The following is a 25,489-nucleotide window of genomic DNA, read 5'->3' as shown; positions in this document are numbered from 1 at the left end:
GCAACGGTACTTAGAAATTTTTCTGTGGTTGTCTATATATATCTATATGTCTAATCTCACATCAGTTAATTCAGTCCCCAAGATTTTTTTTTTGGAAGATATTCAATCCACAATAAGGATATATATATATATATATACACGTACATATTCATATATATAAGATGTTTTCTGTTTTTGATAAATAATATACATACATACATATATATATATATAGTCAATTTTATGGATATGGCACCTTATCTCGTCTCATGATCATGCAGCATCATCAATTAAAATTAGAGGTCCATATGATACGAGGCCTTATTTAAATGGTAGATTATCGGGTTGTTTTCGGAATAACTGATGAACACGTACGCCCGACTGAATTATCAATTAAATACTCTGTACCAAACTCAAGTCCATTCATCGACTATCAAATCCGAGAAGTTGTGCATTGTTATTTATGGAAGTCTAGCCCCCCTAAACATAATGTTGTTTCGCACTTTGTCTAGACCTTTCACTCATGTGAACACACACATATCATAGTCCCCATATCAACTGCCACCTAATCGACGACAAATTAACCCATGTTTCCATATGTGTTATCCTAATCAAATTAAATAGCTAGTCAGTTATTTGAGAATTTTCTTTTCTATTTTGTTGTTCCTTTACAAAGCTCATGAATCTCTCATCTCACCGATAAATAAAATGATTTTCCTTTTTTTTTTTTGCCCCCTATGCTCCTAGGTACGACATGAAGATATTTTCTCAAGAACTTTCCATGTGGGAGGCGATCGACACATAAATTCCTTTGGCGTTTGGATTTTCACGGTAGTATGTGGTCCAATCCCACATATATTTGATTTTCTATATAAGACAAAAATTGGGAAAGCAAAGCATAAACGAAAGCTATGTAGATAAGCTACCAATAAAATATTGATTCAGTGATGAAAGGAAGAATTCAAATTTGAATCTCGAAAACGTATTAATTGAAAGAAAAAAGGATAATTTTTAATATTTAATCTCTTAATATTATGATAGCAATATCTTTTGTAAATTTTATTTATCACAAAAAAGGCATGCCGATGGCTTTCATTCCTTCCTTCCACCCCAAGGGAAAAATAACCCAATAAAGTTATTCTTCTTTTTGGAGTTCTACTGCACGACAGATTCATCCATTCACATGTAACATTTTCATCATGGATTGAAGCATAGAATAATTGGCGCTTTTTCTTTAGCTTTGGAGAAAAAGGAGAAACCACTCAACTCGACGAACTTGTTCTCTGTCTGGTACATCTGTTTGGAGGGATTCGAAGGAAAAAAATGGAGTCAGATTTCTGGAAATAAGGAGTATTATTTTCTCCAATTAAAGGGAGTTATTGTCTGCTTGAATCCTAATAAAAGGGATGGCGAAATTTCCGATATAAATGGATGCCGGATTTGAAGGAATAACGTTTTCTCCCGCGAGTCGTCTCGGTCCCCTTCTTCTTCTTAAAATCCCCTCATCTAGAAAAACAAGGAAAATGTATGTGTGTGACACGTTATAGCTGTCCATGAAATTTGGATATGATATATATGAAACTGAAATCTACTAGGTTATAAGCCATATGGGGTGTCAAGGGGAGTTTGACTTTTGGGTCACCGGTACGGGGGTATATATCAGTTCAGGTGGCCGATTCAGTCGCTTTCAATAACCAAAAACCACAGTTCCTCAATTTTTCTTCATGTGTGTATATCTATGTGCGTGTGCGCCCTTACTGATAGAGCTTTTTGATGTAGCGTACACGTAAGTAACCCGTCAAAGACCCGTTAATTCGCGCATGAATACTGGAACTACGACCTTCTAGTTTTACGAATACCAGGAAATATGCATCAAACTCGAATCGACTCCAAAATTGGACAAAGAGCACGAAAGCTCTGAACTTTATTCACTGATCGAAAGACAACTCCCTTAATCCTAGGGTTTTACAATGCTTAAATAGAATTAAAAACGCCTAAATTGCACGAAAGACGTAAACTTTTCCTAAAATTGTAAAAAAATGCTTAAATAACATAAAAATGCCCGTTTGAGGCCATAAATGATGGAATTCGGCCAAAATCTCGTATTTTTATAGTAATAGGCTGTGAGTTTTGCTCTGGAGGCCGTTTTCCTCAAAACAAGGTCATCATAACCTATTTTTCTCGAAATACCAATTTGCCACCTCTTTTGCCGCATCATTCTTCCCAGAGTAGAGAGAATTCATCCTCGAATTCGCCTTAGGAGTTCAGAGATAAAATTATCCACACAAACATACACATCTTCCATACTTGATCGAAAACCGATGTCAGCCCATGCTTCAGAACGGATGATTGGAAAAAATCCCGACTCAAAATACTCTGCCGCAGTGATTGGTTCGATAGAGACATCTGACATCCTCGTGCTCATCTGTTGATTCGGGGCATGGTACTTCTCAATTTCCTGCTCCAGCCTTGCCTCCCTCCTATCTTTTCTTCGCGAGTCCATCCTCTGGTCGATGGCCTCCCAGACTGCATCAGCCTCCTTGTCGTCCTCATCATACTCTGCAGAAGCAAAAAACCCCACATCATTCCCCTCAAATTCATCGAATTTTCAGTTCTCGTCATAACCCATGTCATCTCCCTCATCATCCTTGTCGAAATTGAGCTCTCCATTGCCTCCCGCTAAAAAAAATGCGTCATCAGACGAATTCTCTTTGATAAATATATTCGCGTCCCATTCAAAATAGATATCATACTTGACATCCTCCAAATCGACAGTCGGATTAGGGATTTGGTTACGCCTCTGGTTGACCTCATGCCAGGCCTCCAACAGCGTTCCCATCCTCTTATTTAGGCGATCCACTACCTCATCAAACCTACGATCCAACTCGACCCCCAATCGGGTATTCATGGCCTAATCGATCCTTCGATCCAACTCGTCCTCCTCTGCAGCATGACGTTGATTAACTGCTCTTCGGGGCGACATCGTTGATCCAAGAACGAACGCAGCTCTAATACCAACTGACGCAGCGTACACACAAGTAACCCGTCACCGACCCGTTGATTTGCGCATGAATACCGGAACTACGACCTTCTACTACATGTTGATTCTACGAATATCAGAAAATATGCATCAAACTAGAATCGACTCCGAGATTGAACAAAGAGCACGAAAGCTCTGAACTTTATACACTGATCGAAAGACAACCCCTCTAACCCTAGGGTTTTACAATGCTTAAATAGAATTAAAAACACATAAATTGCATGAAAAACAAACTTTTCCTAAAATTGTAAAAAATGCCCAAATAACATAAAAATGCCCGTTTGAAATCATAAACGATGGAATTCGGTCAAAATCTTGTCTTTTCATAGCCAAAGGCTGTGAGTTTTGCTTAGGAAGCCGTTTTCCTCGAGACATGGTCGTCATAACATATTTTTCTCAAAATACCGATTTGTCACCTCTTCTGCCGCATCACTTTTCCTAATCATTTAAAACTGATTCCCGATGGATCGGCGTATTAGATCTGATTACTATCGCCAATAATCATATACGCGCATGGTTTACGCTTTAAATCGAGCACTTTACTGAATATGCCATGTAAGTTAATGGTAGGAACAATTAAGCATGCCTCGATCATGAGCTTTGTTTTAAAGTTTTGATTAAGCAGATGATGTTGAGGGTATATATATTGAAATATGTGTGGATTTATGCATTTCTTCTACGTACCTTTCTGCCATGGCGGGGAACAAACTCGTAACCTTAATTAATTGGACTAGATATTTTGGTGAATGTATTATTTCTGTGTGGAGATTTGAATTCATAAATTAAATTTCTTTGCGTGAAAATTGAATTCATAATTAGAGTCCAATTATAAGTTTGAGCCGCTTTTGCTCATACTCCCGATGTGTTCATGCACACGAACCACATGTTAGCTAAGATTCGTGATTCTCTCTCGCACGGCCTAAAATTAATATTCTCGATGTCTTCTTTTGACTTTATTATTTCAATGGATGAAATTTAAAGGGGAATGATTCGGGAGGACAATGGTATTATATATATTGCTCCATTTGGATTGAGAAATTCTGGTCCAACGTAACGAGGAATCATTTTTGATCGATTTAGACGAAGCATAAACTACGTATTAATTGGATTTATTCAACCTCTCCCTCTGTATCTTTTTCTCCCCAAAATATATGTCCTTCAGGCATATTACGTACCCATTAACCAGAAGAAATTCAAAGATTTATTATTCCGACCAAGTACACATTTTCATTGTATATCAATGGTATAGATATCATCAGATAGATATTAGCTAAATTAAGGGTCTCCTATTATTAATGTACGTGTTTTAGTGGATAAAACATGGGAAAACTTATATATTACTATTCACATAGAACGAAGACGAGAAATTATTAAGGAACATAATAATCTGAATGAACTCGCGAAATATTTTAAGGGACGTAACATATATAATCCACATGCAAACTGAGGATATATATGTTCAAAATATAATATATAACTCTATATATGTATTTGTATTAAACATGTGTACGTTGGTAGACTAGACCGCGGCGAGTTGCTGCTGGTCCTCGATCTTAATTTCTTCCTTCATCCTTCTTATGAACTCTTCGAACTTCTTGTTCAATTCTTCCATACTCAAATTCGTCGTCTTATTTCCAAATACGTCGTCTTCTTCTTCTTCTCCTTGCTCTTCCATCTGATCATCATCACGATGATCATCTCCGATTTGGTCATCAAATCCGTAGTCTTCCTCTATTGACACTGCACAATTTTCATGTTCTTCGATCGAATGATGCTCTTCTCCACTGGCCACTACAGCACTTGCCTCTTCTTCTGCTTTCGATACTTCGGAAGCTTCATCCAAGTCGTCCTCATTTTCTCTTTTCACTTCTTTGACCGAATACCTGTCTGTATTTACTGGTACCAAATCATCCGAACCTCTCAGACCACCTGACAAATGTTCATCCGTGTATTCGAATGCTTGTGCAGCTTTCATGTCAAAAGATAGTGATTCGGCTTGCTTTCTACCCTTTCTGAACGTCCTGCTGCCCTTGATGAGGCCCGAGCTCTTGGCGAGGAAGACGAGGATCCCATTGCAGATGAGGAATATGCAGTTCTTGTCGACCGCGTGCGTGAAGAGCCTGAATGGGAAGGTTGAGATGTCGAAATTGAACGCTTTGAGGAAGGAGGGGCAGTTAGAGCTGGAGAACACAAGGGAGAAGAGAGAAACAGACAGCAACATGAACAGTTGTTTGATGCTCACTTTCCTTAGGATCTGATGCTTTGCTGTCTGAATGAGTTTGAGGCTGCTGAATACATTGGTCTGCTCCATGTTTTATGTCTCTTCTTCTTCCTTGGTGGAATTTGGAGAGGTTGATGATGCTGCTGTGTACTAATAATGGAGGCTATAGTTGCAGAAGTTTGGGATCTCAGAGTGGTGAAAATTGAAAATTGAGAGGAAATTGAATGGAGAGGGTCCAAAGTGCAAAAGGGTTTAGTGCATGAACAAAAGCCTATGGAGGGCTCCTTATATAGGAGTTGGGAGGTTGGATATAGTCAGTTTAATTTGCAAAATTGCTCATGTTGAGTAGAGGATGAGATACCAATATAGTGACGTTACGATCGATGTCTCTTTCAGGTTCCAGATGGATCTGGCCGAATTAACGTTACGTGAATCTCCTTGTCACGATGCGTAAATTCATCAGAAAAAGAAGTGGTTTCCTGATGCATTGATGCCGGTGGGCCTTATCTATTTATTCGATCAGTACGTAGTGCATTATCCCTGGCTCCACGTAATCCAGGAGCATCTCATGGACTAGCCATCAGATTTATACTGGCAATTGGGCATTGATTAATCGACTCATGAAACTGCTTGTATGGACCCAAATATGTCTCTAGTTTGGATCTTAATATATTGCCAATCCATGAAAATTAATGCAGATGCCTGATTATTTTGATTCATGGAAGAATCAAACTGGCGAGAAAACTCGAAACACGGTGATCTTATATACCAAATGAGATAATAAAAAGAAGAAAGCCATTTGGTGGGAGTTTTGCCTATTTTCATTTACCCTCACAAGTTCCCATTTATATTTGTGTACATTCCATTAGGTAGGAGTTTATCTTCACATTGGATGGAATGTTTCTTATGGCTCCATGATTGAGTGAAAAGAAGTTAGCTATAGATCCAATTATGACGACATGCTAATAATAGGAAAATAACTAACTAAAACATTCAATTGCTTGGTTTGAATATGTTTGCCTTAAGCTTGAGAGATAAGATTTATCGATTTTTACGTTTGTCTATCTTCTTCCCTTATTCATGATGGAAACTTTAGATCTACTACACATGAGATATTTTATGGCAAAGTATTCTATATATTTTCTTGTGGTGATGCCACATAATGTTATAATCATATTTGAACCTACGGATCGACAACTAATTATGTAATTTGTCAACTGCATCATATCTCGCAAAAATATATATGCATTATATCACAAACTAATGGTTATGGAATATTTTCCATGTATAAAAGGGAAGGCAAAAGCACTTGACAAATACTCGTCTTGGTTATACATTTTATTTTATTTATTCTATTTTACTTCTTTGCTTGGAACTTTTATTGACCCCCCATTTTGTCGCTTCCTAAACTTTATGGTACTAATTAGATTCTTCTTTTGGATGGTAGCATTTGAAAGCAATGTTGCCTGCCTAACAACAAACTTTTGGAAAAACAAAAATAAAGAGAATAATTAAACTATTAAGATGAAATACCTTTATATAAAGGCATATTGCACACGTACTACTTAATCCCATGTATTTGCAAGATATACAGTAAACGCGCGTATGTGATGCCGTCATATTTCGATACGAATGCCACTTGCATACCCTTGTGAGCAATACCGATGTCACATACATGTATACATTATAGAATTTTCCTATGTATAATCTATATACAATGATAAAAGCTAAAACAATTCACCGGATCATGACACATAGGGTGTAGATAGCTCATACTTAAATGACTTTTGAGATTTCCACTAATCATAACGCAACAATTAGCATATTATAATCTCACCACATCACTCATACAACTTCTAAAGTTTTTCTGTTACAAAAGTCGAAGAATCTTTTATATATATATATATATTTATATAAAAGAAAAACTCGTTGATTGTAGCTATATGCTCTCATTATCTTCACAATACTAGTATAGAACCTATTCTATCGTATGAACAAGGTGATCTCCCATAATTGTAAAAGTACAAAAATAGATATCCAACACAAATTGCAAATGAAAAAAAGAACATAAAACTATCTTCCTCTTGGACAAATTAGTCACCGATAAACTTTTGTGTTATGGCCTTTTTTTTTTTTTGGTTATGTCAAAGAATTCCATGCGCTGGCCTGTCGTTGTCTGGTCATACGTTTATGTCCGAGCGAAGCATTTGTCTCCTCGTCGACTTCTCGCCGAATTTGATGGGCTTGGGCCCAAAATTTTCATTTCGCTCAAATTAATTTTTGTTGGGACGTTTGGTTCCTCTCAAATGCCTTTGATGGGCTTTAGAGTTGACCTTTGAAGTCCGTTAAGTCGGTGACCAAACAGTTTCCTTTCTGGTTCCTTGTAGAACCAGGGCGGGCTTAGCCTACACCGACATCCAAACAGCCCCCATTTTGACTCCGGGTAGTTAATCCAAACGCGGTATAGCATATCCAAGCTCCCAAACGCTCTCACTCTCTCTTCCCCGGTCTTCTGTTCTCTGCAAAACCCTACTTCAACCCATTCCAGTCAGACCTGCACAGGTCAGAACGAGAACCATGTCGTCGATGATCGCTCGATCTCGCGTTAGCTCATTGCTGGCGAAGCACAATCGGCGGTTCCTGAGTTCGGACGTTTCAATCAACTCACACAAGGAGTCCATCATCGCGTCGCAGTCTCTCATTTCCGAACAGGCGCCGCCACCGCCGCCGGAAGAGCCGGCTCCTCCTGCCCAGGGGAAGAGATCGTGGAACTTTCTCAAGTACAGCCTAGTCGCCGCTTTCACTGGCGTTGCTGCCACCGCCGTTTACGCCACCTGCGGTACTTCTTTGCTTCCAATTCCGTCTGCCATTCTCTCAATGAAATGATGTTTCATGGTTGCCATGCTATTTGAAGAACACTGTGATAGCACTTTTGCTCGAAATGGTATTTCCATGGTGACAGCCGGGAAATGCCATGAAAGGATTTTCAGGTTATTGCTGAAATGAGCTTAAGAATACGGCCAATGCTAATTGACTAGCTCGTACACGGTAAATGTCGGTAATTCGGGAATAAGTGCAGCGCCTTGTAGCTTTTTTATTAGCTATCGACGATTGGATCAGGGTATGGACTTCTTTCTGAGTGTTTGCTATTGATCGCAGCGTATTCTGCGGATGAAATAGATGACAAAACAAAGGCTTTTCGAGCATCTGTCAGCAACACTGCGGCGGACACTGACTCTGCAGTAGAAGTGAGTATAAGGCACTTTTTTGTTTCTTCTTCCTATGTTTGGTGGGCATCAACTTAATGGATACTTGTTGAAGTTGCCAGAATGTAATGTGTTTTTCTGTTTGAAGGTGAGCCATGCTAAGCAGGTTCCAAGTCGACGTTAATGTAGTTCCCAAATAGTTAGTCGAGTGCATCGTTCAGTATTTCAAAGTCTTACCTTATGATTGGCTATTTCTTTTAGTCATTGGACTGGCAATTAGAAGTTTATGTGGTCGTTATGTGATTTGACATTTGTTTGTTTGTTTCTTGTGTAGAAATTTCAAACTGCTCTCTATTCTGCTGCCATGACAGGTTTGTTCCTGCGAACTGATATTATCTTGTTTTTTACTTAAATAATTACGGCCTTCCTATCGAATGCCTTCCTCTTCTATGCTTATTTGGAAGATGCGATTATCTTGTTTCTTTAATGTTTGAAGTGCTTAACGTATTTACTGGATTCAGATAATTTATTTTGGCCTGTGATCATTGAACATGATGCATTTAATTTGTGTTCATTTTGTTTTGAGATAATGCATTTATCTTCATTTGATTGATTGGTACTTCATGTATCAGTACCTGCAAAAGCTATTGATCTGTATCTGGATTTGAGGAGGCAAATTGAAGAACAAGTTCAAGTAAGCCCTCTGCCGGTCTGCCATTTCTTCAATTTCCATCTACAAATAGCTTTGGTGTTATTTTTCTCTGCTGTGGTTTACTCTTTTGTTTTCATCAGGGTTTTACTGAGCCAACCTCCGATAAGCTCCTTCCTGATTTGCATCCAATGGAGCAGCATGTTTTTACGCTTGTTCTAGATTTGAATGAGACATTAGTTTACTCTGATTGGAAGGTGAGCTGTAAGGATTCAGCCTTTACAGACTTATTTACTATCTCAGGAACAAAAGGAACTTCAGCCTGTAGAGAAGAAGATTAGCAGTTTCCTTGACTGTTCAAAAAGATTTTAAAGTCCTCCCTATATACAACATGGACAATATCCTGAAACAACATTATGGCCGGCATGGTTTGCTAGTTTACTTTTGTTTGTAATGCTACAAGCTCAGACTAAACTTCCCTTTTGAAATCCTTATTTTGACAATTATGTTGTTGATTGTAATTTCATAGTAGATGAATAGCTTCTTCTTGATGATTTCCTTTTGATATTGCAGCGTGAGAGAGGCTGGCGAACATTCAAACGACCTGGAGTTGATGCATTCTTGGAGCAGCTTGCTAAATATTATGAAATTGTCATCTACTCTGACCAGCTTAGTATGGTAAAACTGGGTTCTTATGTTTCATTGAATAGATTAGCCTGATGAACCAACCGTATCAATCCATTGATTTCAATTTATATGTCTTGCTTGCTCTGTGGCTCTTGCAGTACGTTGATCCTGTGGTTGAAAGGCTTGATGGTAAGCAATGTATACGATACAAGCTTAACAGGAGTGCGACCAAATATCAGGACGGAAAACATTATAGGGTATGTTATACTGGCCAATCCATCTCATTCCACTTTATGTCTTATCTGCTTAAACTCTTGCCATCAATTCTTAGAAGGCTGTTGGGTAGAATTTGAATAAGTTTACATTGTGTTAATGATTGGGGCAACCATATAATTTGGAATGCTTTTTAGGGTGGCTACCTCATGCTCGGGCTTTTCAATATTGCAATCCACATATGCAGCTGCATTCTTAAACGTTGTAAACCTGCAGTTTTTGTTTAGCACATCTGTTCTTATGTGGGCCTCTGTTGGGGTGTTTGCTGATTGAATATTTGTTTTCGAGCACCTCATGGGAAACGGTTGAAGTTCTGAGATGATCTTTCTCAACTTTGTTTGCTTTTTATAATTTAATAATTCTTTGATAAAGACATATGGATCCTTTAGAACTCAATTTTTTATTGCAGGATCTCTCCAAGCTCAATAGGAATCCTGGAAAGGTCATATACATCAGTGGCCATGCTTCAGAGTCATGTCTTCAGCAGGAAAACTGTGTCCAGATTAAGCCTTGGAAGCTTGAGGCAGATGATACAGCACTTCTAGATCTTATCCCGTTTCTCGAGTGTGAGGACTTTGCACTTTTCCCAAAATTTGATTCAATACAAATCAAAATTTACCATCAGTTTGCATTTACAACTTGTGTTGCTTTGTGTAGTTGTTGCGACTAGACCTCCACAGGATATTAGACCAGTGCTAGCATCTTATGAAGGAAAAGACATTCCAAAAGAGTTCATCAAACGTTCCCAGGATTATCAGAGGTACAAAATTATCTTCCTCGCCAGTTGCTTAATCATTTTAGTTGCTCGCGACACTTCCTTTTGATATTAACGATTGAATGCTCACTTTATAATCCAAAAAATTTTATCGTCCTTCTTTTATTCACTTTAGAGTTCATTCGTGCTGAATATTTTAGATTGATGCAGTTTTGTCTCTGGGTCTTCCTTCTGTTCATTTTATGCTGATATATTGATTGCCGGCAGAGAGGCCTCCTATCTGAATTAAGGTTATGCTTTAAGAACATAGCATTGTAAACTTAATTGGAAAAAGAAAAGAACCTGTTTAGGAAATGGGTCTCCATCTAGTTCTTAGTCATTTAAGATGCCCACATATTCATTTTTTTTTCCTGATATTATCATCCGTTGTTTGTTCACTTCAAAATTTGTTTCATAGTGTCTTTCTCTGAACATCTTGTTGCTCATTCGGTGCTGATATTTTGGTTTTGTCATTTATCCCAAAAGAAAAAGAAAATTTTTTTTGATTGAAGGGCAGAATGCTATCTGAATCGAGCTTGTGCTTTAACAACATAGATACTCCTGTTTTTCACTGGAAAACAGTTTGGGAATCCCGTGTACCATCTCCTGTGACTTAACCTGGAGTTTCCTTTATCAATTACTAGAGTATGACCCTCTGTACACCAGCGATTAAAAGTGACTTTAGAAGTGAAAATTTAAACCCTTTGTTTACCGTAATTTAAAAAAAAAGAGTGGGATGTTCTATAAATTATTTTCCATGTTTTGAATTGATAATTTACGCACCTGCAGGTCCTACACTTTGCACAGATACAATAAAATAACCTCAACAAAACTAAAATGTATTGTAATTTCATACGATTATGTTAATATTTGGATGCACAATCTATTTTTTATTCATAAAACAACTCTACAGTAAGGTGATTATAGTTGTACTACTTGCTAAAAAAAATCATTATTTCATTATCAATATATGTGTATATATGTGTGTGTGTGTGTGTGTGTGTGTATAAGAAAAATTCAAATAAGCTGGTGGCATCATATGTTAATTTTTACTATTCCAAAATTTTCTAAGTGGCAATTTTCACGAAAATCATGAGAAATTAGTGAAAAATAAACAGAAGTGATTTAGTGTGAGGAGTTAACGTGGCAGAGAAAGAGAGGAGAGGAAGAGAGACATTTGAGAAGGAGAGAGAAAGTTATGTATGATTACAAAAAAATCCAAAGTTTTTTTTTAATTTGTTGGTTACTTTTTCAAATGGGTAATTATGTCATTTCACAACATTATTTTTTTGATTTTCAAGAATTAAAATTTAGGAATGGCTCTCTCTTTTAATAGTAAGTATCAATCATGAGACGGATATCATTGTGTGGCCTTTCCAAAACTGAGATTGAACCAAAAATTAAGCTTTCTGCATCTTTATTCTACTTCTTATAGGCAGTAAGAGAGAATCTTTTTTTTTTTTGCTCGACTTCTAATCATTTTGATCTGGAAAATTGTTACTACATGAAAAATATTTGGGGTTCATTTCATGCCTGCCATGAAAATTTATCCAGTTTTCGGACTTTAGTAATTACTTGAAGTAAAATGAATAGGAAAGAAGGGTTTGGATTGTGCTTTAGGAGAGACTTATTGTTATCCCAAAAAAACACATTGCAGCAGTAGAGCCCGGCACGTTTCTTCCCTCATTTTTTTTTTTAAATTTCCAGAAAGAAAAAAAAGCATAGCTTGTAAATATCTTAGGAATGTGAGAAAATCTTCGTTGGTGACCTTTCGAGTTAAATGATGGTGCAGGCGAATGCAGGAACAGAGGCAGGGCAGGAGTTTGTGGCGACACTGAAGGAATCCGTAGCTTATGACTGTTGAAGGAATCCATAGGACAATGTGGCTCCTATCCTTGTTCAATGAAAAAGAACAGTTTGATCAGTAAAGTGGCGTCATTTCATTCATAGAGAGCGATTCTCAGCTCGAAATTTTGGGATATGAAGCGTGTGTAATTATGAGTCTTGATTGACTCGCCAAACTCGTAATGTTTGGTTTCCATTTGTTGAGCTGTTGGATTAGTGCTGCAATCTCTAGCCTCAATTCTTTTACAGTGGCGAGTAAGCACAGTTTTGACTATAAATAACATTAGGCACGAGTCTTTGTCGTGTCGATACATGAGAATCTTCAGTTTCATAGATTCGGTTCCTCTAATTTGATGAAGTAGACAGATGCTTCAGATTTTATTGATCTCATTCAGACGCATCATTTCACTATGGAGAAACAGGACAAGTGATTACCGTCATTCCACTCGAAAACGGAAACCGGAAAAGAGAAAAAAAAAAGAAAAAAAGAAGAAGATGTTCATGGATTAAAAGTTGTGGAGCTTTCCACTTTTATCATTGATAAATTGCCTCCGGGTCCGATGTCTCTTGGCGGGCTCCCATCTTATTATTGGCCTCTGGTGCTCATCCTGATTAATTTGTATATTTTTGCGGGGGGGAATATGTTAAGATTAGAAGAGTAAGTAGGACGCACTTTTTATATGCGCAAAATCTTTCAGGGATAAGTATGTCGCGTGATTTCTGAGTCGTGTTTTTATTTGGGCTGTTTTGTCTTTTTGCCACTCTTCTTCTCAACCATCCTCACCGGCCATCTCGGCCTTCCCGTTTCCAGCATAATGTACCCTGCTGATATCCCGAGTGCAATTCCGCATCCATAGCCCATTGCTACTGTCCTCCATTCAATCCAGTGCACCTAATGTGATTGAATTATTTTTGACATTTGCCTCGGGGAGTTTGAGTCGATGTCATTAATAACTTTATCGGAAGAAACTTTCCACTCTCTCGGGAATGTGAGAGAATCTTGGTCATGCGACCTCTCATCTTAAAAATGTTGCTGCAGACGAATGCGGGGACAGAGGCCTGTCATTGGAGTCATGTCTGGATCTCATCCCATTTGTCGAGTGTAAGGATTTTGCGCTTTTCTCAAAATTTGAGAACCACAGGATAAAGCCCATTTACAGTTGTGATGCTTTGTGTAGTTTTTGTCAGTAGACAACCACAGGATATTAGACCAGTGCTAGCATCTTACAAGGAAAAGACATTCCGACGGAGTACATCAAACGTTTCCTGGCGCATCAGAGGTACAACATTGTCTTCCTCGTCAGATTCTTAATCATTTAGGATGCATGCGACACTATCTTTTGATATTAATGATTTAATGAGCTTTATCATCCTTCTTTTATTCAATTTGAAATTTGTTCATGCTGATTTTTATTTATTTAATGCCTGCGACACTATCTCTCTCTCTTTTTGAATTGTTACGATTGTGTTCTCTAAACTGTTGGTCTTCCTTCTGTTCATTTGATGCTGATATATGGATTGCTGGGTAGAAAGACCTGCTATCTGAATGAAGCTTATGCCTTAAGAGCATAGCATTGTACGCTTATCTGGAGAAATAAAGGAAACTGTTAGGAGTGGGTCTCGATCTAGTTCTTTAGTCATTTAAGATGCTTGCATATTCACTTTCTTCTGATATTATCATCCGTCTTTTGTGCACTTCTAAATTTGTTTCATAGTGTATTTCTCTGAACTGCTGTTTGCTAATTTGCTACTGATATTTCGGTTGAGTTGTTTATGAAAAGAAAGAAGATATTTTGATTGAAGGACATAATGCTCTCTGAATCAAGCTTATGCCTTAAGAATAGTAAATACTCCCATTTTAACCAGAATATAGAACAAACTGTTTGGAAATCCTGTGTAATCTCGTTTTGATATGGAAATTGTTCCTAGCTAGATGAAAAATATTTGGGGTTCCCTCTCATGTCTGCCATGAAAATGACTTTTCCTGTACATCCTCTTTCTCTTTAGTATTAATTGAAGCAAAATGAAAGGAAAGAAGGGATTGGATTGCTTTACGGGAGATTTATTTTTTCCAAAAAAATTAAAATTAAAATTAAAATTGTGGCGGTAGAGGCAGTTGTGTTTCATTTCTCATCTTTTATTTCCAAAAAACAAATAAAATCATAGTTTGTAAATCTCTTCGAAATGTGAGAAGATCTTCATTTGGTGACCTCTCGAGTTATATGATGGTGCAGGTGAATGCAGGAACGGAAGCAAGGCAGAAGCTTGCGGTGACGCTGGAGGGATCCATAGCTCGTGACTGTTGAAGGACAATGTTGCTCCAGTTCTCGTTCAATGAAAGAGCAAGATTGACCAGTAAGAGGTTCATTGAATTCCGGAAGAGCAATCTCAGCTCGAAATTTTGGGATATGAAGAGTGCTGCCTAATGTGAGTCTGATTGGCACACCAAACTTATAATCTTTCGTTTCCATTTGCTGAGTTGTTCGAAAAGTACGTCAATCTTTGGCCCCAATTCTTTTACGGTGGTGAGAGAGCACAGTTTTGGCTATAAGTAATGAACGTTAGACATGTCAAGAGTCTTTATCATGTTGATGCATAAGAATCTTCATTCTCGTAGGTTTGGTTCCTCAATTCGATAAGTACCACTCTACTCAAAACAGACGCTTCAAGTAGTATTGATCTCATTCATATGTTTCATCATTTTACTACGGAGAAATAAAATACACGATTGTTGTCATTTCACTTAAAACCCAAAAAAATAAAATAAAAATGAAGATGCTTATGGATTGAAGAAGGTGAGCTTTCCACTTGATCATTGATATATTGCCATAACCCTTGGTTGACGGAGGCCTCCACACGCACTGTTTTTTGCTGCTCTTCTTTCAATCTTATTGGCCTCCGGTGCTCCTCCTGATTAATTTGTGTTTGTTTTTGGAAATGAGAAAAAAAATGTTTAAAGTAAATACTATACGCACTTTTTCATTCTTATAAAATCACATGTTAATGTGCAAAATCGGTCATGAATAAGTGCCTCGCGTGATTTCTTCGAGCCGCATTTTTTCTTCGGCCTATTTGTCTTTCTGTCTCTTCCCACCAGCCATCGCTCAACTGTTCTCACCAGCCATTTCGACCTCCTGGTTTCCAGCATAACGTACCCTGCTGATATCCCGAATGAAATTCCGCATCCATAGCCCATTGCCACTGCCTTCCACTTGATCCAGTTCCCACCTTGCGCCTTCTTTTCTCCATCTTCTGGGGATGTCGGAGGTGGTGATTGCGGGTTGTCGACCCCACATGCTTTTGGCAGGGGATGCCCACACAGTCCAGGATTCCCGTCAAAGGAGTGGTCGAATGTGTCAAATTGCGTGCTTTGAGGAATTGGTCCCACGAACTGGTTATCTGAGAGATTCAACCAGCAGAGCCACGACAGATCCGCCAATCCTCTAGGGATCTCCCCGTTGAGCTTGTTCGAGGAGAGGTCCAGCCACTCAAGATTCGTCAAGTTCCCCACAGAAGAAGGGATTTTTCCGGTCAAATTGTTGTGAGAAAAGTTGAGTCCCTTGAGTGCCTTCAGATCTCCTATTAACTCTGGGATATCTCCTCCGAAGAAGTTCCTTGAGAAGTCGATGGTCGTAAACACAGTCAGAATTCTCACCAACTTAATGGCGAACCCTTTCATGACCACCGTGACTGAATCTTGATAGGGTGGCCAGGTTGCGTGAGTATCATTTGCCCCCATGTATTGTAAACTGCTTCTTGATTCATCTTTGATGGCTATGAAGTTGGCAATGTACTTAGCCGGAAGATGACCACAAAAGCTGTTGTCAGAGAGGTCAAAAATATGCAACTTTGGGAAGGGATGATTATTCTTCCTGGAGCTGTTAATCAGACCACGAAGCTTGTTGGATCTCAGGTTGAGCACCTGCAAATTCGGAAGAGTGCCCAACCGATTAGGGAAGCGACCCTCCAACTCATTGTCACTGAGATCCAAAACTTCCAAATTCTTACAATTCGCCAAAGATCGCGGCAGAGTACCTTCAAGTTGATTTTGACTCAATTGAATCGTCCTCAAGTTGTTCCACGAGAAAAATATATCTGGTATATGACCAACAAGCTTATTTGCTCGGAGGTCCAACACCGATGCACTTAAATTTATGAAACAGTGAGGAATGGAGCCATTCAAGCTATTATTGGAGAGGATCACCACACGTAGCAGAGTGGCGTTGCAGAGTTGATGAGGAATATCTCCACTAAACTTATTGTTTGCAGCGGAATAGAACCAAACATTGGGCGATGGAATCGGAAGTGGGCCGTCAAAATTGTTATTGGCTAAGTCAACCAACTCAACATTTGAATTTCGGAAGAAGACTATCGGCAACTGTCCAGAAAATTGGTTGTTGGAGAGGGATAAGACTTTAAGCCGCGGAGGGAGGGGAATTTCATTAATGACCCCACGAAACATGCACAAATCAGGAGGCAGAGTGCCCGTCAATTTGTTCGAAGACAGGTCGAGGAATTGAAGCTTCCCATTCTCTCCCAACCCAACAGGGATGCTACCCGTGAAGTTATTTTCCCACAACTGCAAGACCTCAAGCTGGGGCAGGTCTCCGATGAAGTCGGGGATCGAGCCATGAAGCTTGTTGCGGAACATGCAGAGTAAAGTCAGGTTCTTTAGCTGCGAGAACGATTCCGGTATCTCCCCGGAGAGCATGTTTTCGGAGAGGTCCATCGATTTGAGGCTGCTCAGTTGGCCGAGTTCACGGGTCAGTGGACCGGAGAGGGAATTCATGTGGAGGAACAGAGTGTCCAGCTTCTGAAGCTTCCCGATCTCAATGGGGATCTCGCCTGAGAGCCCGCAGCTGGCTGCGTCGAGTCGGACCAGCTCCAACAAGTTCCCAATCTGCAGCGGCAGGCCACCTTCGTAGATGTTGTTGTAACTGTTCCACAAAACAGAGCATGAAAATCTTACAAACTCTTAAGCCCGGCGGGACTGCTACCGACATAGAATGCATGCTATGGAGACTCTTGAATTCATGTTGAAAGCCAGAAAAGAAGAAGAAAAATTACCCATTTATTCACACTACCATGAATGTCTTGAACAAAATCGAAAACCCAAATCAAGACAACATTCTATCGAAGCAATGGGTTCTGTTTGAGAGTGTTACCCAACATAGAGCTCCTTCAGTTTCGTCAAGTTCCCGATCTCGGGGGGAATGGCCCCGCTGAGCTCGTTCCCCTGCACGCCGAGGTACTCCAGGAACTCCCACTGGCCGTACTCCGGCGGGATGCTGCCGTTGAAGAAGTTCCCGCCGAGGTGGAGGTGGCGCAAGGCCGACATTTGGGTCACGATGAAGGGGAGTGGTCCCGACATATTGTTGTTGTAGAGGTCGAGGACCTGGAGGTTCTTGAGGACGGCGAGCTGAGCGGGGAAGGACTCGTTGAAGAAGTTGTCGGAGAGGTTGAGGTAGCTGAGGGCGGTGAGGGAGGAGATCTGGGGCGGGACAGGGCAGGAGATGTTAAGGCCGGAGAGGTCGAGGGCGGTCACGTGGCCGGTGCGGGGGCTGCAGGTGACGCCGGACCAGAGGCAGTGGGAGACGGAGGAGTTCCACCAGCCGAGGGGAGGCTGCTCCGAGACGGGGTCGAAGACGAGGGAGGACTTGATCGAGAGGAGTCCCCGGAGCTCCGGGAGGTGGCCGGCGGCGGCGGCGGAGGAGAGGTGGATGTGGAGGTGGAGGAGGAGGAAGAGGAGGACGAGAAGGCGCATTTTCGCCCTTCTTCCCGGATATGGAATAGCGGGTGAGCTTCCAGTAAAGGGCTCAGTCTCCTTCTTTCCTTCTTCTTCTCCCTTCGTGGAGACCTCTGCAAATCAATGGAGGTTTAGAGAGAGAAACAGAAGGGGGGGGGGGGGGGGGGGGGGGGGGGGGGGGGGGGGCTGTTTGGGATGGGGGAGCAGAGTAGAGGGAGAGAGTGAGCGAGGTGCGTCCGCGGGAGGAGACCGGGTGAGATTATATTGTCATTTTCTGCCTATATTAGAATTTAGAAGCGTACAGAAAAATAGGAAAAAAAAAAGGGGTGTTTTAATTTTGAGGCGTCTTAAAAAACTTCAGAAATAATATATATTGGAATTTTTGCATTATAACCGGTAATCTCTTCTTACAAATTGTTTAAAAAATTATTGATCGAGATTTATCCGGTACATGTGAAAATTACTTTGCATCCGCCCTTGGTTGAACACACTTTTGAAATTTCACTAGTGTGATCTTCTGTTGTTCATCCATTTATTTCGTGTGATATGGTTCGATATTGTTCACATAGAATATAATCTTTCGAACTATTACATGTCTTTTTTTTTTTGATAAATTTTTACATGTCTTATTAAGTAAAAGAAATTCCTAACTTAGAAAAATTAGGTCATAACCACCGTTATCTTTAGTAACAAAAGAAGTGCTTAGCTACTCTTCCCGTGCCAATATAACAAGAAGTACTTCCGGCAAAACACGAATAAGATACAATGGACAAGTTTCCAAAGCTCCATCAGGCGAATGAAGTAAACATTAATCCGAATTTTTCTTACAATCTTAAATGAACCACAATTTAGATTTTCCCGTACATAAAATCGAATCCTAGAAGTACAGGAATACTTCTTGACACAAGTAAAAAACATTTGACGGATGTGGGTCAGTATAAGCAATTTGATGTTTGCTCCCATTGAGGAAAGTATTGGGTTCGAGTCTTGTGAATGGAGAAAATTTACGCTATGAGAGATTTACTTCTCAGTGGACCGACTAGTTTCGACTGAGTTAGTCGGGAACCCATTGAATTTCCAAGTATCAGACTGCCTCCAATGCCTGGATCGCATTCAACAACCAGTGTGGGAAAGTGTCATGTATTACATTGTAACTAACGCTTAAACCCTCCAAGCTCGTACAGTTTGCTAAAGATCGCGGCAGTGGACCTTGTAATTTGATTGTCATCCAAAACCAACTCTGAGAGATTGCTTAAATTTCCCAAGCATCTCGGGATGGTGTTGTTGAGTCGGTTATTTGAGCGGGATAGAAATTCTATTGAACTCGGTCGACAGATTGAGGATGGGATCTCTTTGGTGAAATTATTAAAAGAGAGATGCAAATTGGAGAGATTGCTTAAATTTCTCAAGCATCTCGGAATGGCACCGTTAAGTCGGTTATCTGAGAATAATAGATATTTTAGTGAAGTCAGTTTGCAGATTGAGAATGGGATCTCTCCCATGAATTAAAAGAGTGATCCAAGTTTCTCATTGTGTTGCTCCACACTCTCCCAAATCATTCAAGAATTGGACCATTGATCTTGTCTCTAGAAATGTCCAGCCATTCCAGCTCTTCCAAAGAACTCAATGAATATGGGAACTCGGTCAAGTTGAAGCCATGCAGTGACAACTCTTTCAGCCTCGGGAAGGAACAGTTCCCATTGTTTGGAAGCATTACGTTAAGGTTCCTCCGAAGCCAAAGGAACTCAAGATTCTTTAGCCTAGCAAACATTTCAAATTTCCTTCGAAATTTTCTTATAATTTAATATTTTTGAGATAAGATATATATTCAAACAAATTAGAAATCTACAAAATTGCTTCATAATTTTTATATATATCTGATGTAGTCAACCATGGTCCACGCAGATTTTTGTCCATTGGAAAGCTACAGGCGGGTGAAAATTAGAAAAAAAGAAGAAGAAGAAAAAGACGACTAAATGAGGATGAGAAAAATGAGGTAACTGAGCGAGATGATAAGTCGAAGCTCAGGTGGGATACTTGTAATTTTGAGAGGATGATGAGAAAGAATGGAAGTTTGTCTTAAAAATTTGAGTAATTTGAGGTTGGACGAAAATTTGCACGTTATACTTAGGAAATATTTATAATTTTCTTTATAATATCTAATCACTATGCATGGATTTTTTTTTTTGTGAATCCTGTATCGGGAAGTCCAATTAAACCTTGTATGCAATGGACTACTTTAAGTCAGAGAACTAAAAATTACCAAATCAGTTTTCAGATTCATTCTATTTCCTATGGTTTAATTCTCCTTTATATGGATGAAAATCATGAAGACAAGTAAAACTCTGGAGATGAATTCCTCCAATATTCCATATACCAGTCAAGAAGCCATTTAATTTTGAACTAGATGAATATCCGCGTGTTCCACTGGTGCTCCTGTATATTAAATTTTTAATTATATTTACTACATATAATATTATGAAAAATAAGTAGATTATTTAGAAATATACTTTACCAGAATTTTTATTAGATCAAAAACTACATGCTATGGGAGGGAGCCCAGTCAGCCACTCAAACTCATTAGCTTTCCTCTTCCTCAAGTGGCCGCTCCAGGAAAAAAAAAAAGAGTTGGAGTTTAATTTATTTATCATAATTATTGTGTTGGAAAAAGGGGAAAAAAGGTTTCAAACATGTACTTGAAACATATGGTATAATAGAGATAATTTCATGTAGGATTCGGTCTAGGTTATATTGGAGTAGGGTCCGATCCCCAAACTTTGGAATTGAACCTATATAGGGTAAAGTTCGAGTATCATTAAAAAAAAAAATGTCCCGATCCACTCAACCCTAATTGTTGGTACTTAAAAAGTGTTAAATTTCAAAAATTTAGTTTTTTGTTTAGGCTTTTAGTATTTTGGAAGTACTAAACTTAATAACTAAGAGTATTAAAAATTTTCAAATATTTGGTTTTTAAAATGACAGGTAGCTTATCACCATTTTTATTTTTTAAATAAGAATGAAAAAAAAAAAGAAGAAAGAAGACATAAACAACAATCAAGGGAGAGAGTGGGGATGGGGTCGTCGTCGGTGCCAACCACCCACTTGATCGAGGTCGTCAGCGGCCTTGGATTGGTGATAATGGCCGCCTGTGATAGCCCCACCCACTATATTGGTCGACATCTCCATATTTGATATGCCAAACCATTTAAGGGGTGGGGATGTTGTCGGCAACCATGAACCCTGTCTGGAGTTGCTGATGCCATCTAAGGCTGCTGGAGACATTTGACCGGTTGGTGGTGGCACCGACGATGACACTATACCCCATAAAACACCTTGTAAGCTCCTTCCTCTGCCGTTGTGATTCTTTTAAAAAAAACTTATTTTGTATTTTTTAGAAAAAAACTTATTTTTATTTTTTTTCCGAAAAATACTTTTTTAATAATGTAGTTTTAAAGGTAAATGAGCATTTTTTTATTTTCAAATAGAAAAAAAATCAAAATTTAAGAAATACCAAAAACTTGTTCTTAAAATACGAAAAATTGCAAATGATTATTGCTTTAATTAAAATGTTCAATACTTGAAGTACTAATGCTTACAAATATTAAATACTTCGGTTCAAGCGCGCAGTTTCGAGTAAGTAAAAAAAATTATTTGAAACTAATAGCTTTCATAATTGAAAGTACTAGATCGGTATAATTTAGTACTTTGTTGATACTTGAAGTAAAAATATTCATATATTCAGTATTTTAGTTCTCACATTTAGTACAAAGATATTCATATATTCAGTATTTTAGTTCTCACATTTAGTATTTTACAAGTATTTGTAATTTCTAACCTTAATGCTAAAAGTACTAAATTTAATGTAATGTTAGTACTTCATTAATACTTGCAGTATTTTAACTTCCATATATGCTTAGTATTTCGTAGTTGCAACCAAATACTAACCTTAATCACTAAAAGTATTAAAGTGGATCTAATTTCACTGCTTCATTAGCACTAAAAGTATTTCGTATTCTGATTCAAGCATTCAATATTTTGTAAGTACATGCATATATTAAGTTTAATAACTAAAAGTACTTTTATCTAATTTTGGTACTTCATTGCTTTATATAAATAATTTTTTTCTTAGTATTTTGGTTAATCCGTTTAGCATATTGCAAGTATAAGTAAATACTAATATTAATCATTAAAGTTGATCTAATTTCAGTACTTCATTAGTACGGTGATTTCTAAATATTTAGTATTCTAGTTTAAGCATTTAGTATTTTGTAAGTATATGCATAGTAATATTAATAATTGAATGTGCAAAACTTTATCTAATTATAGTCCTTCACTAGTACTTGAATTACTGCAGTTTCAAGTATTTGGTATTTAAATTCAAACATTATTTTTTTCCATAAAATTTATTTGTTGAGGTGTACTTTCATAATAAGAATTAAAAATTCAAATAAAAGTTAAAAAAAGAGTAAGTCAAGCGTAGAGGCCAACTAGGGAAGGAGAGAGAGGGTGGGGCCCACCACTCTCCTCTTCTTCTTTCCCTTAGAAATGGGAGAATTTATTAATTAAAAAAAAGTTAGAAGGAAGACCGGTTTCTTTTACAGCAGGTCTCCTCTCTCAGCTGTTGGACCTTCTAATGAGGAGATCCAATGGCTTCAAATTGCGTGTCAGTATAACATAGAGTCATGCAAGAAATTACCATATGTATATATATATAAATATAAAATCTATATCTATATATCTATATCTATAAGAAAGTAAGAAGGAGGTGTGCTTGTCCAGTTAGTCTCGGAACGCTCGATTTTCGAATAAAATTTTCTTGATTTTTGTGTTTTTCTTAATAAAATATTTTTAATTTTTAAAATATATGGATACAAATTTTGTGGGGCCGTTCATTATTTTCTTGATTTTAGAATTTTGTTTAAAAAGGAAATTTAAAATTTTTTAAGTTTTTTAAAGATATTAATATAGATTTGTGGGAACAATCGTTATTTTCTTCGTTTCTCTATTTTTCTTTTAGAAAAGGAAATTTAATTATCATTTTTAAATTTAATTTTTATTTTTTGAGAGAAAAATTATGTATTAAACTTTTGTTTCATATTTTCACTTCCTAAGCTTTTGATGGGTATAAGATACAACATTAATGTACGATTTAATAAATAAAGATCATATTCTAACATTGATAATAAGATAATGAATTTGTGAGTATATTTTATGGATATATGGATCATATTTATCTATAAAACAAATCAAAAAATATTTTTTTAGATTTTGTATGATACGTTATAAATATATAAGAAGTATGATTCACATAAACAATGGCTTCTCAAAGAACACTGCTACCCCACACGTGCTGTTAAAAAGTGTGTCTATCACTAAATGCAAAGGTGAGTTATTCAATTGTTATTGTTTCACTGCAAATTTTTTCTTGCATGCGATAAAATTTATACAAGTAGATATTGTACATTGATTTTTTTTTTCTTTCATTCTTATGGATTTATGGAAGTCTTTTCATCTAAAAACGATCAAGTGGGCGACCATCATGGAATTGCTCCATCATTCTATTCAGGTGGGTCCAGTAATCAAGGGATTCTTTTCGGTCACTAATAAGGGATATTAATTTATCTTTATGATGTTGAATTGTAGAAAGATAAACAATAACCTACAGTTAAGCTAACCTCCCACCGCCACCTTCTTCCATGGGAGAAGAATCATTGTTCTTAATTTTTGCTTTTCTTTTATCTCATAATCGTTTTTTTTAGATTGATTATGTGAGTTGATGTGCTTTTTGCTTTTCCAGCAATTTTTTATTTATGTATCAATTTGTAATTTTTATTTTTTAGGATGACATATAATGTACTGAGAGAACTAGCTCCTTTAAAAGGATTCATGAAAAATAAAAATTGGAGCAGTCAAATTATGGGACGCTACGAACACAAATAACATCGAATTAATCAGCATGGATATGATTCTTTTAGATGAAGAGGTAAAAGATTTCTTATTTGTTTTTATATCTATAATGAATACAGAAAAACAAAATTGTATATTAAATTTTATTTTTGATAGAATAATTCAGTTCATGCAACTGAGCGAAAAAATCAATGAGTCCATGTGTGTAATTTTTTTTCATTCTAATGAAAAATTCCTTTTTATTAAATTTAATCTAAAATTCTTGTCCGCATATGATTAATTTTTTATAGACAACATCTTTCATTCTAAATAAACATCCACATTTTATCCCGTTCGACGCACGAACTACACAACTAGTATAACATAAAGTAGAGCTGCGATAGGACCAGTCAAATGGTATTAGAATGCTCGGATTACTGAATAAAATTTTCTCTGATTTTTGAGTTTTTCTTTTAAAAACACGGGTTTCAATTTCTTTAAATATATGGATGTGCATTTGTGCGACCGTTCATTATTTTTTTCAATTTTATAGCTTTCTTTGAAAATATTTTTCAAATTTTAAATTTTTAAAAAATATAAATATAGATTTATGGAATTAGTCATTATTCTCGATTTTTTAGCATCTTTTGTAAAACGAATTTTTCAATTTTTATTTTTTAAAACATATAAATATATATTTGTGAGACTGTCGTTATTTTCTCGATATTTTGAAATTCTTTTAGAAGATAAAACTTTTAAAACTTTATATTTGTCAGAACAATCATTATTGTTTCAAATTTTTTATTTTTAAAATTTTTTATGAAAAGATCTCGATAAAACAAATGATGTAAGATTATATTTGCTTTCCAAAAAGAAAATTAGATTAGATATAGATATAGATATAATGTGTTCTATATAGATAAATAGCGGACGTACCGACGTGGCTCTAAAAAAATATTGCCACCACTAGATGCGAGTTCTTTAATTTTTCGTACGCACACAACCTTATTTTGGTACATCTACAATTAGACATGAAAGTGAGTTCTTCAATTTTTTGATTTTCTATCATGTAAACTTTTGTAAAATTTTTATGATTTTCCAATTTATGTATGTAGTTAATATAAGACACGATGTATTACCACGATGTGAAGGGGTAAAGCTCTCATAGCATAATTTTTTTTCGCAAGACTTGAACCCGAGACCTTACTTAAGGAAAACAAGCGTTGAATCCCTTGAACCAACCCATGTTGGTTATAACACTAT

The 25,489-nt window shown here is 37.4% G+C and overlaps 3 protein-coding genes across 3 annotated transcripts; 1 reads left to right on the top strand and 2 right to left on the bottom strand.

Annotated features, from left to right (window-relative positions):
• Positions 1-4,340: 4,340 nt before the first annotated feature.
• On the bottom strand, positions 4,341-5,511 carry LOC116215745 (nonsense-mediated mRNA decay protein 2). Its single transcript, XM_031551585.1, has one exon. The coding sequence runs from the start codon at positions 5,328-5,330 to the stop codon at positions 4,539-4,541; it is 792 nt and encodes a 263-aa protein (XP_031407445.1). The 5' UTR covers positions 5,331-5,511; the 3' UTR covers positions 4,341-4,538.
• A 2,208-nt stretch (positions 5,512-7,719) lies between these two features.
• Positions 7,720-12,929, top strand: LOC116214328 (mitochondrial import inner membrane translocase subunit TIM50). Its single transcript, XM_031549741.1, has 10 exons — positions 7,720-8,079; positions 8,400-8,488; positions 8,781-8,817; positions 9,079-9,140; positions 9,239-9,352; positions 9,669-9,773; positions 9,881-9,979; positions 10,405-10,561; positions 10,653-10,755; positions 12,542-12,929. Exons 1-10 carry the CDS (start codon positions 7,818-7,820, stop codon positions 12,585-12,587), a joined length of 1,074 nt encoding a protein of 357 aa, XP_031405601.1. The 5' UTR covers positions 7,720-7,817; the 3' UTR covers positions 12,588-12,929.
• Positions 12,930-15,253: 2,324 nt separating this feature from the next.
• On the bottom strand, positions 15,254-18,493 carry LOC116214327 (leucine-rich repeat receptor-like serine/threonine-protein kinase BAM2). Its single transcript, XM_031549739.1, has 2 exons — positions 17,760-18,493; positions 15,254-17,531 (listed from the first exon to the last, which is right to left on the bottom strand). Exons 1-2 carry the CDS (start codon positions 18,356-18,358, stop codon positions 15,560-15,562), a joined length of 2,571 nt encoding a protein of 856 aa, XP_031405599.1. The 5' UTR covers positions 18,359-18,493; the 3' UTR covers positions 15,254-15,559.
• Positions 18,494-25,489: the final 6,996 nt, after the last annotated feature.

The sequence above is a fragment of the Punica granatum genome, chromosome 7 (genome assembly GCF_007655135.1).
Source record: "Punica granatum isolate Tunisia-2019 chromosome 7, ASM765513v2, whole genome shotgun sequence".
Taxonomy (NCBI): domain Eukaryota; kingdom Viridiplantae; phylum Streptophyta; class Magnoliopsida; order Myrtales; family Lythraceae; genus Punica; species Punica granatum.
Note: the sequence above shows the minus strand (reverse complement) of the source record. Positions and strands in the feature narration are given on the sequence as shown.

Coding starts and splice junctions, on each gene's coding strand:
- LOC116214328 (XM_031549741.1), top strand. CDS start 7,818: ATGTCGTCGATGATCGCTCGATCTCGCGTTAGCTCATTGCTGGCGAAG. Junction 8,818..9,078: donor CTATTCTGCTGCCATGACAG/GTTTGTTCCTGC, acceptor TTCATGTATCAG/TACCTGCAAAAGCTATTGAT. Junction 9,774..9,880: donor ACTCTGACCAGCTTAGTATG/GTAAAACTGGGT, acceptor TGGCTCTTGCAG/TACGTTGATCCTGTGGTTGA.
- LOC116214327 (XM_031549739.1), bottom strand. CDS start 18,358: ATGCGCCTTCTCGTCCTCCTCTTCCTCCTCCTCCACCTCCACATCCAC. Junction 17,532..17,759: donor CTGAAGGAGCTCTATGTTGG/GTAACACTCTCA, acceptor TTTGTGGAACAG/TTACAACAACATCTACGAAG.
- LOC116215745 (XM_031551585.1), bottom strand. CDS start 5,330: ATGGAGCAGACCAATGTATTCAGCAGCCTCAAACTCATTCAGACAGCA.